Source organism: Thunnus maccoyii, chromosome 5 (genome assembly GCF_910596095.1).
Source record: "Thunnus maccoyii chromosome 5, fThuMac1.1, whole genome shotgun sequence".
NCBI classification, from domain to species: Eukaryota; Metazoa; Chordata; class Actinopteri; order Scombriformes; family Scombridae; genus Thunnus; species Thunnus maccoyii.
This window is the reverse complement of record NC_056537.1, coordinates 33404627-33420818: the sequence shown is the minus strand read 5'-3', so window position 1 is coordinate 33420818 and position 16192 is coordinate 33404627. Positions and strand designations below refer to the sequence as shown.

The window sequence follows — 16192 nt, the reverse complement described above, 5'->3', positions numbered from 1 at the left end:
TCCCTGGTTGACATACAGCATTGCTATGGCTTGCTTGTGGCTCAGATCTGGGAAACAGGAGCAGACTGCCCAAGTGCCATCATTCCACACGGTATGTGGGCCGGATGAAAGTGCCGCAAGGGTCGGGTTTGGCTGGATTTGGGCCACAGCAATTTTGCTATCTGGGGACAGGCACTGTTTCTGATATTTTATAGACTGAATGTCTACTCTGTCAATTGAAAAAGCAAAAAAGAATTGAGAGATTGATAATGAATGTAACAGTACATGTGAGTGCACAGAAACACTAGCATTCAGTAGGTGGAAGTGATAAGGAGTTTTTAACAGCCAGGACCATGTAAACACAGTCATCCTCCCACTGTGCTGCTCTGAGGAGCTGCTATTCAGAGAAATACATTCTGGGACTTGTAGGTTCAGCAGGACAGACTAAGCAGGAGAACAGAATGCCAGGTTGATTATTTGAAGTGATACTGAAGTGATCATAATTTTAATGGACTACATTGCTCATCAGCAAAATCTTGAGCTGCTTGAACTGCAACAGCTTGAACTGCAACATTTTAAGCTGAATTACAAAACCTGTTGAGCCACTGCTGTGGACTGTTTGTAGTTTAAGGAAATAACATTGTCCTAGACTACTGTATCTTCATGTGGGCTTATTACATTATTCAAATGTGTAGTTGGATCTCAGTGGTTCATCTTCAGGTCACGATCCTAATGCAGGAGGTTTACACTGCCAGACACAACACAGACTCCAGGTTTAATCCACTGATCCCTCATCTGTTTATCTGGACATCCTCACTAGTTTTTTCTGTCCTTCCTACCTCATTATACATACTTATACTTTCACCATGTGTCAGGGGTGGAAAGTAGCTAAGTAGCTTATTACCATACTGTAGATAGAATACTGTAGACTTCACTGCTTTTATCTGACAGCTGTACTGGTTACTTTGCGGATGAAGATTTAATCTATAATAAGCACATAAGCACAACATTGGTTAGATGCATGCCAGAAAATCCAGTAGAGATGATACAGAGAACCGCCTCCCTGGTCACCCAAGAGACAAAAAGTGTTGCGAAAGTGCTCTCTAAGGGGCCCCCACAAAGGAGAAAACACACCAAAGTTCTGTCATTGCTGTCTTAATTATGGGTAAATCACGATGAAGGGCCCTATAGAGGGCCTCTATATGTGACAATCTTGAATGACATGCCCTCATTGGTGCTCTGTTAGTGGAAGAAAATGTAATAGTGCCATGAAAGTACCCCACAAGATGTACCACAGTGCCCTGTGAGTTGCCGCTGTAATAGGGTGAGCTGGATGTTCTGTATAGGTGTCCTGCTAGTGAAATAAAAGTGGAAAAAGTGCCCCCTAAGTCTAACATAAGGAAGTGCAGAATTGGGTGCCCTTTCAGTGAAAGAAAAAACATGATGAAACCTTAAGCAGAACTGGGCTCTAGGTGGGCGGCCATTTGCCTTGACCAGTTGGGTTGAGAGAAAAAGAGGGAGGGAGAGAGAGAGACACAGAGAAGCACAACAACAACAATAACATGACCCTGATCCATAGAAACCTGAGAGACGAGAAAGCACAAAAACTCTGGAGAAGAAGCCAAGTTAGTAACATGCATTAATGGTACATGAATGCATACAGATGGAGAGGAGGAGGAGCTCAGTGCATGATAATAATCATTAGGAGATAAGAAAGATAATAGAGGTAGTAAAAACAGTTGATAAGAGTAAAGAGCTAATTAAAGGTTGAGTTAATTAAAGGCAAGGCCATAAAAATAAGTTCTGAGCTGTCTCTTGAAATTATCAACAAAGGATGCTTGTCTAATATGTGGTGGGAGTTTGTTCCAAATCTTTGGTGCATAGCTGCAAAAAGCTGCCTCACCATACTTTTTACATTTTATTTGTGGCACATTTAACAAGCCAGTGTTAAGCGAACTCTCTCTCTCTCTTTATGAGAGAAAAAACATCACCATGTTTTCCTCCCATATGGAGCTCCCTATAGGAACAAAAGGGGCACTATATGAGAGAAAAGCATGGTGAAGTGCAGTATAGGGCGCACTGTATTGGAGAAAAACATGGTGAAGTGTCCTTCCAGTAAAGAACATGAGATACTTTGCCCCATAAGACACTCTTATAATGGAGTGGTGAATCCTTTCTAACACAGACGTGCTGTTTCCTTATATTCTGAATCACTCTATAATCATCTTAATTGGGGATGGAGCCTTTTTACCAAACATGCATCATTGTTCTCTGCTGATGGGGGCCATTGAATGTATCAGGTGCCCTTTACATGTTTTTGCCCCTGCCCCTCAGTCAGCCTGAGTCTGCCACTGGTGGACCTGTTGGAACAGTAAAAACCAGTTTGTGTCTTTTCCTTCTCTCTGCATCCCCAGAGGTTCAATTTCTGCAACTGCACATACAAATTTTCCTCCTTCAAAAATATTTTTTTAGAATCACAACATGTTCAAATCGTTACACATTTCAAAAACTCTATTGTCTTAGAACGTAGAAATGTCAGAAATGTTTTCTGAATATGTATTTTCAAAGGTACAAGATAAGATTTTAAGTTAAGAGGGAATTTCATGACTTCTTTACAAACTGAGAAATGAGAGAAAAGCCAGATTAACTCTTTTTATTTTATTCAAAGGCCCACTGCCTTCTTTAGGGTTAAAAAAAAAAAAAAAAGTTCAAACTAAAGCTCAGATTTACTCTTATTTTACCAGACAGCCATCTACACGTTATCTCTCTAAACATTATACTTGCAAAGATGAATTTTCAATAAGATATAATGCTCCTAACTAACAATAATATGTTTGGTTCAAATCAACATCATTTTCTGCTGATATTTCTATGTTATTTGTTTGATTTTAAAAGTCTAGAAACATTTGAACTCCTCTGTGCAAATGAATCCTGTTCACTCCACCTGCTTTACCTCAACACTGTATGATGGTGTCTGTATACATTTATGAAGGAGGGCCAGCCCACAATAACACAAAGAATAACATGTGCACCAACATTTTGTCATGGTACAACTCCTGTGTGCAGAAAATGTTTTTTTGTTTAAAGTTTTTTATTGAATTTTATGAAACATACAACAACAAAAAAACAAGCAAACAAACAAAACAGGCAGGTAACCAAACGGACATTTGAATTCTAGACTGTCTTCCATCCCAAAGAAAGTGTTTTATCATATTGTAATATTGTAATTGTTGTGGAATACATATTGTTATCATTCCCATTATGTAATTTATCTGTGGGACTATAACCATCTTTATTGTGTTCACTTTCCCCCATAATGTCAAGCATAATTTACTCCAATTATCCAGATGAACTTAATAATTTTATTTAATAGTGTTTCTATACTAATGGTAATAATTTCTCCAATATCTGGGTTCAGTTCTATCCCCATATATGTCATGCCTTTTGAAAACCATTTAAAGTTAAATGCAGATAGTAGGTTAGGAGAACAAGTTGGCATAGCTTCTGATTTGTGCAAATTAATTTTGTAACCAGATAGACCCTTCTATGAATGTACACCTGCAACAAATAGATTTACTGTAACCTTTGTCACCACTTGTGACACACACACACACACACACACACACACACACACACACACACACACACACACACACACATAGACTTGCAGTGTGCATGCAGTACATGAGGCATCACTGGTTTGACAGGTTTTAATCTGTCAGTTATTACAACCAGTGTTTGCATGTTTTCCTGTTGACCATTTCCTGGTTTTAGCTATCACGTTAGCAAGATTATTTTTCAGATAATGTTTGCTGCTTGAGGGGCCATCATGACAGAAAAAACTTGAGAACCACTGAGTTAACACTGAGAGACATTTTGTCCACCAACCTTTGCATTTTTGTAATCTGGGCATGCAGCAACACTGGTCTCAACTTTACAACAGCAGTGTTAAAGAATAGGTTCAAATTTAGTTTTAAAACAACAGTCAGGTGTCCATATGAACAGTGAAAGAGGTTTTCCTCACTGTAATCATTCCTCCTGTTCATACTGGATATTAAAAGATTCTTCATATGTGCTTTCAATGTAAATGATGGAGGAGAAAATCCACAGTGTGTCCACACAGTCATTTAAAAGTTGATGTGAAGCTTATATTCAGCTTCATCAGTCTGAGTTAGTCATATCAAGTGGATATCTGACACATTTACAGTCTTTTTAGCATCAAATTCCCTCTTTGTGTTTCCTTGAAAGATATTTACTTGACCTTGACCTAATTTTAGCTTGAGATAAACTTTTTTTTTTTTTTTGCACAGAAGGAGCACAGTATGAACAGGAGGAATGATTTTTCATTTGGCTCCTGACTGTTGTTTTAAGAAAGATTTTGTGAATTGTGAACCTGTCCTTTAAGTTACTCTTTAACTTCATCCAGTGATATAAACCTAGCACAGATTTTACATCCAGATCACTGGATATAAAAGGCTCAGGTATTTACTGCCTGCTGTGCCAGTAAACTACGGAACATTAAATTATGCCAAGTTTAACGTCATTATTCAACTAATTATCTGAAAATTCTTAAAAAGAGAGAATGTATGTAAAACATTTGTAACAATCATACACACCTACACCTCACTACAACTTTGTTGAGCACAGTACAACAGATGAAAATTAAACCAGGAAGTAGCTCCCCAACTATTGGAAACTTGCCTCACTGGGCACTGGGTTACTCCCAAGTCCACAATGAATATCAGTTTCTGTCCACAACATTTAAACCTCATAGCTCTGTAAATACAGGTTTTATAGCCAGAGGTAAAAGTCTGCGTTCATAAGACCCATATCCTAAAATAGTAATGTTGGATTTGAAGACTGTATATGTACTGTCTTAAATGGTTGGAACAGTTTTCATTTACAGGGAGTCAAATGAGGTTTTTCCTGTTATCAGCAGCAGCAGCACAAAGGTAGACTGTAGGTTAATCAGTACAGTGTGTGTGTGTGTGTGTGTGTGTGTGTGTGTGTGTGTGTGTGGGTCTGTCATAGGTTACTTTCGGGGACAAATTTCTGACTTCAAACCAGTTAGTTGGGGACGGCTTGTCCAATTGGGGACAAAAGTCATGTCCCCAATTAGTAAAACGTTAATTGTTGGGTCAGTGGTTAAGGTTAGGGTTAGGGTAAGTCTCCAGGAAATGAATGTAAGTCTATGTAATGTCCCAAAAAGTGACCTATGACAACGTGTGTGTGTGTGTGTGTGTGTGTGTGTGTGTGTGTGTGTGTGTGTGTGTGTGTGTGTGTGTGTGTGTGTGTGTGTGTGAGGGAGCCACCAGTAGCACTGTGTGACCACAGGGGGGCACACCAAAAGCAGTATAATGTAAAAATATATGAAAATACAGTACATAACCAGTTCAGGTTTTGCACCTGGACACACCTGCTGTCTCTCTGCCAATCAGCTGAGCAGATTCAGTCATTCTGCTGACAGGAGGCAGGGATTGGTCAAACTGCAGCTTCACTTTCAAAAGGCTAGTAAGATCACTGAACCCATGGGATACAAACAGGAGGTAAAACTTTATTAAACTGTAAAACATGATTAAAGCAACTTGTAATATCAAATCAGATGTTTCATTCATGGCTCCTCATTTTATGATGAATCCAAATAAAGTCTCCTTGTTTGTTACTATGTGCAGCACAAATATGATGAAATATTTAAACATAAGGAGATTCAGTGGTCTGCAGATGGCTTGATATTTACTACATAGCAGAGTGAGACACAGGTGTAACTAATCAAATGAAATAAGAGAAAGTAGCTGATGTGGGAGCACTCTGAAACTGAAATGATTTCAATGTTTAAATATATCCACGCAGAAGTTTTAGTACTGATTGTAATGTTTGCACATTTTGTTCAGCTGACATTGAATTCTGTTTATAGATGTAAACGTTTTTGGAACAGTCTGTGTTGTGCTTGAAAAACAAAACTTCAACTTTCCAATATAATAACATTATTTTTGAAATTTTCATGCAGTACCATAAAGTTGGATGTTGTATAAATAATGATTTTTATGGCAAAATATTATTCACATAAAATGTAGATTCAATAAACCTCCTTCTGTGTTTGAAACGTTTAAAAATGAGTTAATTATCTTCCTAAAATCTTATTAGTGATAAATGATTAAAATGTTGGGATTTCTTAGAAATGTATTTTAATCAGACATTCTATTTCATATTGAACTTTTATATCACATTTTTAAATATATATATTTACTTACCTTTTCATTGAATCATAATTCATTGAATTATAATTTCTGTATATTTCTGGCAGTCACAGTTAGTCACAGCTGTATTGCAATAAACTAACATGTTCTGTGCTGCCTGTCCGTATGTTTCATAAATAAAATATGAATAAAGATGTCTGTATTCCAGCCAGTGCCTGAGATGAGTCCCAGTGTTGTGCATAGAGGTTCACTAGTAAAGCTTAATGTCACACTTACATAGAACAGAGCCATCATTAATGTTATTACTTCCACCTGTGCTTTTCCTGCTTTGACAAGTTTAAAAATACAAACTACAAACCAATCTGATCAAACCAGCGATATAACCAGAGAGCATATATCACACTGCAGGGAGCTGATTGTGGCTCTATGTCCCAATATGGACAAAGAGGATTAAGTAAGAAAGAATAAAGCATATTATTACAGGCTTCCTGTTTTGAACATATATTTTAATGGTTCAAGTTAGGTTTGGATGGGTGTGAAATGTTTCCAGTAATTTGATTAGTCATCATTTTCGTGATAGAATGTTTAGGCACAATATTTTTGTTTAGATATGATGAGAGAACTCTTAAAGGACACGTTCACAATGTTTCAAGCATGTCTTAAAACAACAGTCAGGTGTCCATATGAACAGTGAACAGTGCCGTCACACATTGGATATTTACATTTTTAACAGTTGGAATGAAAAACTGACTGATTTATTCCCTCCTCAAGGTAAAATGTACAAAAATGGTTTAAGTTTCAGCATTCTTGTAAGAATACTACCAGTATTTTCTTTGTAAATAGCATGGTGCAAATTGATTAATAACCAAAGCAACTTTTTTACTAGTAGCTCTTTATCAACATAAAACTAAACTGAAAAAAAAATATCTTGATGGTAATGTGCTAAGTATAAAAAGTAGGTGTGAACTTAGTAGTATTAACTTTCTTTTAATTCTCACGTTTATTTTAGATTCAACCAGGGAATTGTTATCAGTCAGTGTTTGGAGGCAAATTAAATTCCATGTGTGGCGCTCACAGCATTAAAAAAGGTCATTAAAAAAAAAGAAACACCTCTCTGCAGCTTTGGTGTCCTTCTTATGCTGGATGATCTACAAGTTTTTATAGGGACCATTTCTTCAGTAGAAAGTAGATCCACTGTAAATTGTAAAGCATTTTCAAAATGAGTCATTTGGGTGAAGTGACGCTTTTAATGATGCATGTTTTGCCCTCTGACATTTAATGTGTGTGCAAAACTGTACAATTTGGGAGTCAGAAATGATTGAGTTCATATTGCAATCCATTTTTCAGCCCCACAATACAAAGTATCACATTTTTGCATATCAATTATATTTTGCCACCAATGGTGGAAGAAGTACTTAAATACTTTACTAAACTAAATGAAGCAATACTACACAGTAAAAAGACTGTGACAAGTCAAAGTCTAGACTTCTAGATCTTACTTTGGTAAAAGCATTGTCAGGTAAACAGTAAAAGCAGCACTTTAATGTTGTAGCTGTTGGAGGTGGAACTGTTGATAAACTGTCTTAATTTCCAACATGAATATTTTATAAGCTCATCTAAACTAATTGGTATGTAAAATCATCATTGTTAAATAGTAACTACAATTGTCACATACATGTAGTGGAGTAGAAGTATAGTAAGTATCATAAAAATAGAAATATTCTAGTAGTGTACAAGCACCTCAGAATTGTACTGAAGCCCAGCACCTGAGTAACTGTACTGTGTTATATTCCACAATATATAGTTGTACCACTAGTGGAATAATGACTTCTATATTTCATTATGAGTTGTCATTTACAATGTGTTAAAATGCTGTTAGTGTTGTTAAAGTTCCCATTGACCACCACTAGAGGTTACTAAAGGACAGGAACACACACAACCACACTATAGTTGAAACAATTTTATTTCATGAAAATATCAACCATTGGCACTTAATTTACTATAGTAAAATCAACCTTTAAAACCTTTTGAATCTGGTAAAAATGGAACAAAACCAGTCAGGAATGTGGCCAATACCACATGGTAATAAATGGTTCCATTACAGCAGAAACTCCAGCATCACCTTTACATTTGTCATTTTATTCTGTCTGTATTTTATCAGCTTTGCCTGTAAACTTATTATAGTATGGTCCTTCCAGATAAACCATGTTTTCTCTGTTAAATATTTGTAAGAATATCTCAACAGGCAGGGGGTTTATGGATGTTAAGTTGTCTCTTTTCAAAGCAAAGTCATTGTATTGGACAACTGACTGTATGGAAGCTGATTTCTGCCAGGAAAAAAATGACAAAAATAAATTACTAATGGTAAATTAAAATTATGACTGAAGTAAAAATGAGTGAAATTTTTGAACTAATAATTTAAATCTTGGCATTGTGTCTCATGATTTTGACTTATGAGTAATTTTATTAATAACTTTTTTTTTCTTTTCCTGGAGGAAATGGGCCTTTTATACACCTTCTTTTAGTGCTCTGACTTAACATTTTGGTGTATCTCCTACTTTAAGCAGCTCCAAGAACATTTGCACATGTACTTTCACCTCATCTGGAAGTCGAATGTAAAGGATAACGCTGAACAGTCCAGTGTGTATCTTTGTGCATTTACCACCTCCCACAGTTTACATACACACATGCAGTCTGACCTCTGACCTTTTGCTTTTCTGAAAGAGTATGAATTCTTGGGAAATACACTTGGTTTAATGAGTGTCCCCAGTCCTGAAAGTGCTAGTTAGCTCAGTCAAATCAGCATGTTAGATAACTGATGAGGATAACAATTGGTTTCAAGGAGGACAGATTAAAAATTGAGTATGTTACTATTGGTGATAAGTACCAGTTGAAGAAAATATCCAGACTAAAATGATCAATGTGAAGGTTTTAGTGTCAACCCTGCGATATCTGCTGCTGTAACAGAACCAGAACACACACACACACACACACACTCAAGCAGCTAAATTACACAACCATAAAAAAATAAACATTCTTCAAAATGTACAGCGTAAAAGCAAGGCCCAGGGGTTGACGAGACTTCATTTCACACAAGGCTCATTAGTTTCTGCATCAGCCAGACATTTCAATGAAGTGCTTTGATTTTCCAGTGTGTACTTTCACTTCTCTCTCCTCAAATGACATGCACATCCCCAACAGACTGTATGTACAGAGAGCTGTTCACAGCTGAATATAAAATCAACAACATTTTTGACGAAAATCTAAACTTTTTAAGCAGTTAATGGTGTTTGTGTGGCAGGAATTTTTCTCATTTTATGGCTCCAAAAGCTGATGACCCACGATTAAATATGTTTCCAAGAAAACAAAAGCAAAGTCTTCATGTCACTCCTGTCCCATGGCTGCTGAACTTCTGTAGTCTTGTCATTTATAATCTGCTGATATTAGCCTCTCCTGATTTTTACCATTTTTGTGTAGCCAAAATTACATTCTAGCTTTAATTTGTTTTGCTGCTTGTTCACATGCACTGGCAACAGAGCCAATGAGGCACCGCTTATGTAACTAACAGATGGAGAGAAGACTGAAGTGTAGCCAGTGACGTACAGGGTGCATATGTAGAATTCAAGCCATCTTTGGTTTGAGAGGGTTAAAGAAATTCTTTGAGGGAATTATGAGGAAAATATGCAAATACAGCTGCAGTTCAGGATGTTGAGATTTCAGAGCAGTCGGTGTGGCTGCGTCATGTTTGAGCTCTGTTAAGAGGAGAGGATGATTGCCACATGAGCAGACATACGGGAAAACAACATTTCTAATTGGAATTTCATGTGCAAAACAATCTGCACCACATTTTTTTTTTTTAAAAAAGTTTGGTTCTGACAACACTCAACACAATCTTCCTGGATTTTCGCCATGTGACTCGTCTCTGTTCCATTATTGACTGGGCGAAGATGGCGACTGCCCCGGGCCCCTAAAGGCTCCAGGTTCACTGTGTGTGCAATTCCTAATTTCATATTTGTATGGAGACCAAACTATAACTTGTGGAACCTGGGGGTGGTTTGGGGTCAGGGGCCCCCCAGCAGGAGAATTTGATGGAAATGAATGGAAGCAAAAGATGTTTTTGGAAATGACTCATTCCATTGTTGACAGAAGCAGCTTCTCTTAAAGACACAGACACAAAAAAATTAAATATCAAGTGAAAACCAATGTAAAATCAAAGAGAAGTGACTCCAGTCTGACCAACACGTACATTTCTGCTGTCAACAGCTAGCTTGAAGTCATTACTAAGCAGATGCTAATACAGAAACAGCATCACCTGTGAGCTTATTCAAAGGATAACATGTACATTTTGTCTGTATATGCATGTTGGAGATACATATACAATACCAATTCAAAAACAAGTCAAAGCAGTCACTGAAGGCTGTGGGAATTTGATGAGCTCATAAAAACTACAAGGGAGCACACTTCTATTGAACCAGCTGATGCACATTTAGTGCAGAAAAAACAACAGCTTCTCATATTTGGTCATAAAGATTGAAAGCTACAAAGACCTGGACACAATTTAGAATATATATACAAATCAGTTCACTGTCACAAAAAGACACACACCTGTAAAAGATCATTCAAAGAGTGAAAAGAAAAGATGAAAAGCTCCTCTCAGTTTTTGGGGGGGTTTGTTTAGTAATCGGACCGTCTTCGTTCCCTGTGTTCAAAGATCTGCTGCATTCACTCTCAGCAAACGAACCCAGAGGATGAGCAGAGAGACTGTGAGGACATTCTCTATGCTGTGTTTGCAGGGCTTTGACCAGGACTAAACTAAATACAAACACTGAAGACAGTAAGTTAGAAGGGAAGATGTTGTAGGTGTAGCTAATTTGGAAATTAATAATAACACACAGGCAGTCCGACTTGAATTCATTTCGACAAAAAAAATAAAGAACGGAAGAGCAAAAGGAGCAGCAAGAGACAGAGTGTTAAAGAAAGACAGCCCTGAAGATAAACACCACTTTGGAAGTTAGAAAATAGAAATTAAGGCCTCAAGGAAAAAAAGCCAGAATCTTGCATATTACCATCATCTTCCTGTCAGCCCACCTGCTGCTGTCTCTCTGACAGTCAAACAGACTCAAACACACATACACACACAGCTCCTGAGAGAAGTTAGTGTCAGAGGGAGAACTCCATCCTGCTGCTAACCTGTAACTCCTGCCAACAGAGGAGCATCCTGCTGCCTTCACATCATACAGGAATCACTATTTCATCAGGTTTGTTTACTGTAAGGGCTTCTCTTGACTTTGGAATAAATAAGGAATGCACTGCCAAACCCTGAAAGGAGTACTGGCAATGTGAACGCTCAAGGTTAGTGTTCAGTTTAAAAAAAATAAAAGAAACTGTTCTGTAGTGTGTGGTTGCCATATGATGTGAATGCAACATTATGCTGTCCTATGGTGGACCTCATACAGAAGGCTCAGCAGCAAGTCAGAAGGTGTAGCGCTGCATAGTTCACCTTCAGTTTGCACTGCTCTGCTCTTTCTCAAAACAGCTGATTAAAATTATTCTGGTCCTGGTCCATCAGCAGGTAGTGAGATCATGTCTCGGGCCAGATTGGTCTCCATGTGTCCTGGGATTTGCCAGGGTCGAGTGTTAAACTCAGGTCCCGTCGAGAGAAGGTACGACTGGTGTCAGGTCCAGCCAGCCAGGCAGGCCTCAGCACTGCTAGAGGGTGGCGAGTACCCTGAGGAAGGAGATGATGAGGACACAGAAGGACTGTCCCACACCAAAAACAAGCGCCTCCAGAGAGATCATCCTCTTCCCTGCTGCCTTGTACACACCGGCTATGGCTGCACCTTACAAACACACACAAAAAACAAACATGTAGGTGTTTACCAGCTGACCTACTGTCTGATAAGCCAGCAATGTCTTGTAAGTCATATGTTTACTGAACTGTAAATTATCTGTCATTATTTTTGAAAGCATCCTCACTTTACTTTGCACAATACTGTACATATCTAATTAACATGCTATATCTCCTGCTGTTTTATATAGTTCTAGATTTATTTTCACTATGTATTCTGAGCACAACATTTTCCAGGATGAATTCAAGTTTTATCTCATCTCATTTTCACATTGCAGCTCGACTATGCACAGGGCAGCTGTGTGATTGGGACATCTCTATCATAATCCGAGCAGACACGCACACACACGTAGGCAGAGGACTTACTGGTGAGGACTCCTCCGCATACTGGCCCGACGATGCCCATGAGGAGGATGGCGATGGGCATGAAACGGGCCATCTTGTGCTGTCGTAGTGTGGCGAGGGACAGCAGAGCTGCAGGCAGGTGGAAGACCAGAGAGGAGACCGCTGCCCACAGGAACACCCCATACCACATCTCTGGACAAAACACACCAAACATACAACCACATATCAATTGATGCCAATCAAAGTGCAGATCGTTCACAGTTCCATAGTGCACTGGGGCCATTAATTTGGATACTTCATTCATTATTCATCTATCTAAATGCTATCCTAGCTGTCTGGCTCTGTTCCCTTTATCTCCTCTACAGAGAACAAAAGTGTTGCAAGTTACAGCAGATCATATACACTTCAGTGGCTATTTCATCTACAAGTGGTTGACAAATGAAAGGAAAAGCAGAATTATTGTTGAGTATAAAAATGATGTGAATCATATGCTGTGGTCTTCAGTAACCAGATCTCAGATCCTAACTTAACAGCTATGGGTGATCTTCCCCACTGTGTTTTGGAAGAATGCTGCTCATCCCTCCAATAAAGGCTCACACACTTGAAGAATCTATAACAAGGAGACCTGAAGCTCCTCTGGAGGCTTGTGGAAGGACAACTAGAATTTTGCACTCCAGTCACACAGCACAGTCCCAGAGCGAGCCCAAGCCCCCAAACTTTATCTTAAGAGTCCTCAACAAGTCATTATATGTTCTTGATCACATCAATATCCACACCAACACAGAGACAATTGGTAGGTGAAATTAACATTAATCATGAATGATTCATAATATTTAGTTAGTAATACATAAATAGTCTTGACTGAGATATTTTAGTACAACAAAAGTCAAGGACAAGTAATCCACACCTCTGTTGGGTACAAAGGGACTTGTGTTGGACCCCTGGGTAAGACCTCTGTCTGTCATTTATGACATTTTATGACATTATATACGTGAATACATCAGTTAATATTATATGTATATATATAATATTATATATTTGTTCAATTCACTGAGCTAGAACAGTAAAAAAAAAAAAAAAATACTGAAGAGTAACGCAGCCTTAAAGGTTAAGTTCACAATTTTTCAAGTGTCTGGAAGCAACAGTCAAGTGTCCATATGAACAGTGAAAGAGGTTTTCCTCACTGTCATCATCATTCCTCCTATTCATACTGGCTATTAAAAGATCTCCTTGAAATGTGCTTTCAATGTAAGCAATGGAGTCAGTCAGCAGAGCTCTGAAGCTCTGCCCTGCCCCTGCACAGAGCGGAGCGGCTCACTGATTGCTGGTTTATTAGAAGTTTATTAATATTAAAAGTATCGTGTGTTCAGATTGCACCAAATTTGACACAGCACTCCCTTGGGTCCTCAGCCACACATCCGCCAAGTATGGGGTTGATCAGATAAACAGTTAAAGAGATATGCAAAGGACATACAGACATACATACATACAGACAGACATACATACAAAGCTTCCTTCCTTACTTTAGTTGAGAGATGATATAGCTACTTGTACAGAGTGGGCCTGATAAAAATAGCACTTTTAAACTACCAATCATATAAAATACAATAATCATAAAAACAATAATAATAATAAAATAAAAATACAAAAATAGGATCGATGTAGCAAACTACGTTTGCCATGTTGCTGTAGTTTAGCCTGCTACATTCTCTGGGGGAAAGTGAAGTTCAGTGTAGGGGAGCTTCATTTAATGTAGTTTAGCTCGCTACACTTTGCAAGTAGTTTACCCAACTCTGTATACACCAAACACACACAACAACAACTTATCTGTAAAGTTATGTTAATCCCTTCCACTAACGCGGCTTCTACGCATTCAATGCTATGACAAAGAAGAGCTTAAGTTCAACACAATTGACATCACATGCTCTTACTTTAACACACTAATTACACTAAGATACATAGGAAAATACCCACCTAAGCTAGCTAAGAAAAATGCTATGGACACTTATTTACAATACACAATTTTACCACTTTTGGAATTGTTTATTTATTCGACCTATTTTCTAATTGGAAATAGCAGCATACGTGTGTTAACCATCGCAGTCTGACGATTAAAAACAACCGTTGTAATGAAGCAGGAAGTTAGCTAGCTTAACGAATGTACCTCAACATTGCTAACGCCTACAAACTAGCGTCCAAGAGCTACAGGGATCAAATGTCACAGGAATTGAGCACAATCAACGTTAATTAAAACGAAACAATGAACTGTTGGTATTATGTTGGTCCCTGTGTACAGTATTAGCTATAAGACAGCCTGTACCTGAGAAGTCGCTGAGCGAGGTGTCGTTGCCTCGGTGTGTGCCGTTTTTTCTCGGCACTAAATTCAACCCGAGTATTTGCTGGACGAAGCCGATCTCACTATATCTGTCCTGCATGTCTCACGTCGACAGTCGACACTGCAGGAGTGAAGGACGGAGAGCAGACGTGACACCATGAGAGGCGGTGAAGGATTCAGTGAGACGCGATCTGGTCGCAACACTAGCTAGCATCAAGCTAGCTTAGCTAACGTTAGCTGTCAACAGAAGTGGTTGTCACGTATTTTATTCCCTGAAGTTGGTCTGTCAGGCAGTAGCCCTTCCGGCTGTGCACAAATACATGAGACGTTGGAAACGACGCTGAATATTAAATATTAAACTCTGTACACAATTGAGGATGAAGATTAATGTTGAGGTTGAGTTAGAGGATGTTTGGGAGAACTGCATATGCGGTGGGCTGCCTGAAAGACTAAACCCAGGGATTATTCTAATCGTTTATACAAGTGCATTTGAGATGCCGCTCTCTGTGTAGGACAAACGTAGGCTAGAAAGGTCATTATTTAGCCTGGGTGTACAACTGTTTGTGTTTTGTACAAATCTGTATGTTTTGTGCGGGGATGAGAACATCTTTGCCCTGGGCGAAACCAACGCTTAAATCCAGTGTTTCCACAAACTGCGCCCAGCTTTTCAGAAAGAGAACTACAAACATGGCCCCAGAGAGCCATGTTTCCATTCAATTCAACAGGATATGGAAAATAGATGCTTGAAAATTGATCATTGAATATCATGTCTGCTTGTATTCTGGTCAAAGTTACATCATTGTTTTGGTGGTGCAAAATGCATTTGTCAATAGTGTTAGCAGGCAGTTATTACAGTATGAAATTATAATAGTTTGTGACAATGCAAGTCTCTAAGGATAGTTGATACAGTAGTAAAATAAAATCAGTGGCTGCTTGGAAGGAAAACATACAAACACTCTACACTTTAAGTTTGTAGAGTGCCATCCCAAAATGAGTCATGTTTTTTCTATACATACCATATTGGTATTTAATCAAATGATATATGTATTGGTTTTATTGAACACTGTGGTGCTCTCTATAGGTTCAGATCAGTGTAAATGATACCTGGGCAGGTGCATACAGTTGTGGAAATGGGCAAAGTGTTCCAATAATTTTCTCTGATTGATACTTTCATATTTTTCTTTAGTATCACTCACAGAGGAAGAGGTTTAGTGGTATTGAACATTCATAGCAAAATGTTGTAAATAGAATATGCCAGAACACAATGGATAGCTTTTAAAGTAATGATGGACTTTTGCTTTGATCAATGTCACAGTTTGTTCTTGTTGGAGTTCAGACATACTTTTTGTCTGTTTTCATGTAAAATTCATGCCCCAGCTTTCGTTTCGGCTCAGCCTACATCCTACATTACCTTTGTTCAGAAAGGGAAAGAACTTAAATATTTCTGACCTGTTCCAGGTTTTCCATGGCTGCCAGAATCTTGTAGCA

At 38.3% G+C, this 16192-nt stretch overlaps 1 protein-coding gene across 1 annotated transcript; it reads right to left on the bottom strand.

The window, feature by feature from the left end:
- Positions 1–8121: 8121 nt before the first annotated feature.
- On the bottom strand, positions 8122–15103 carry tmem170a (transmembrane protein 170A). The gene is made up of 3 exons (XM_042412737.1): positions 14690–15103; positions 12391–12561; positions 8122–12016 (listed from the first exon to the last, which is right to left on the bottom strand). Exons 1-3 carry the CDS (start codon positions 14802–14804, stop codon positions 11886–11888), a joined length of 417 nt encoding a protein of 138 aa, XP_042268671.1. The 5' UTR covers positions 14805–15103; the 3' UTR covers positions 8122–11885.
- Between the last annotated feature and the right edge of the window lie 1089 nt (positions 15104–16192).

What these genes read in the sequence shown, in the direction of transcription:
- tmem170a (XM_042412737.1), bottom strand. Translation starts at nt 14,804, where the DNA reads ATGCAGGACAGATATAGTGAGATCGGCTTCGTCCAGCAAATACTCGGG. An exon ending in CTCGCTCAGCGACTTCTCAG is followed by an intron (nt 12,562 to 14,689) that starts GTACAGGCTGTC and finishes TGTTTTGTCCAG; the next exon opens with AGATGTGGTATGGGGTGTTC. An exon ending in ATGCGGAGGAGTCCTCACCA is followed by an intron (nt 12,017 to 12,390) that starts GTAAGTCCTCTG and finishes TGTGTTTGTAAG; the next exon opens with GTGCAGCCATAGCCGGTGTG.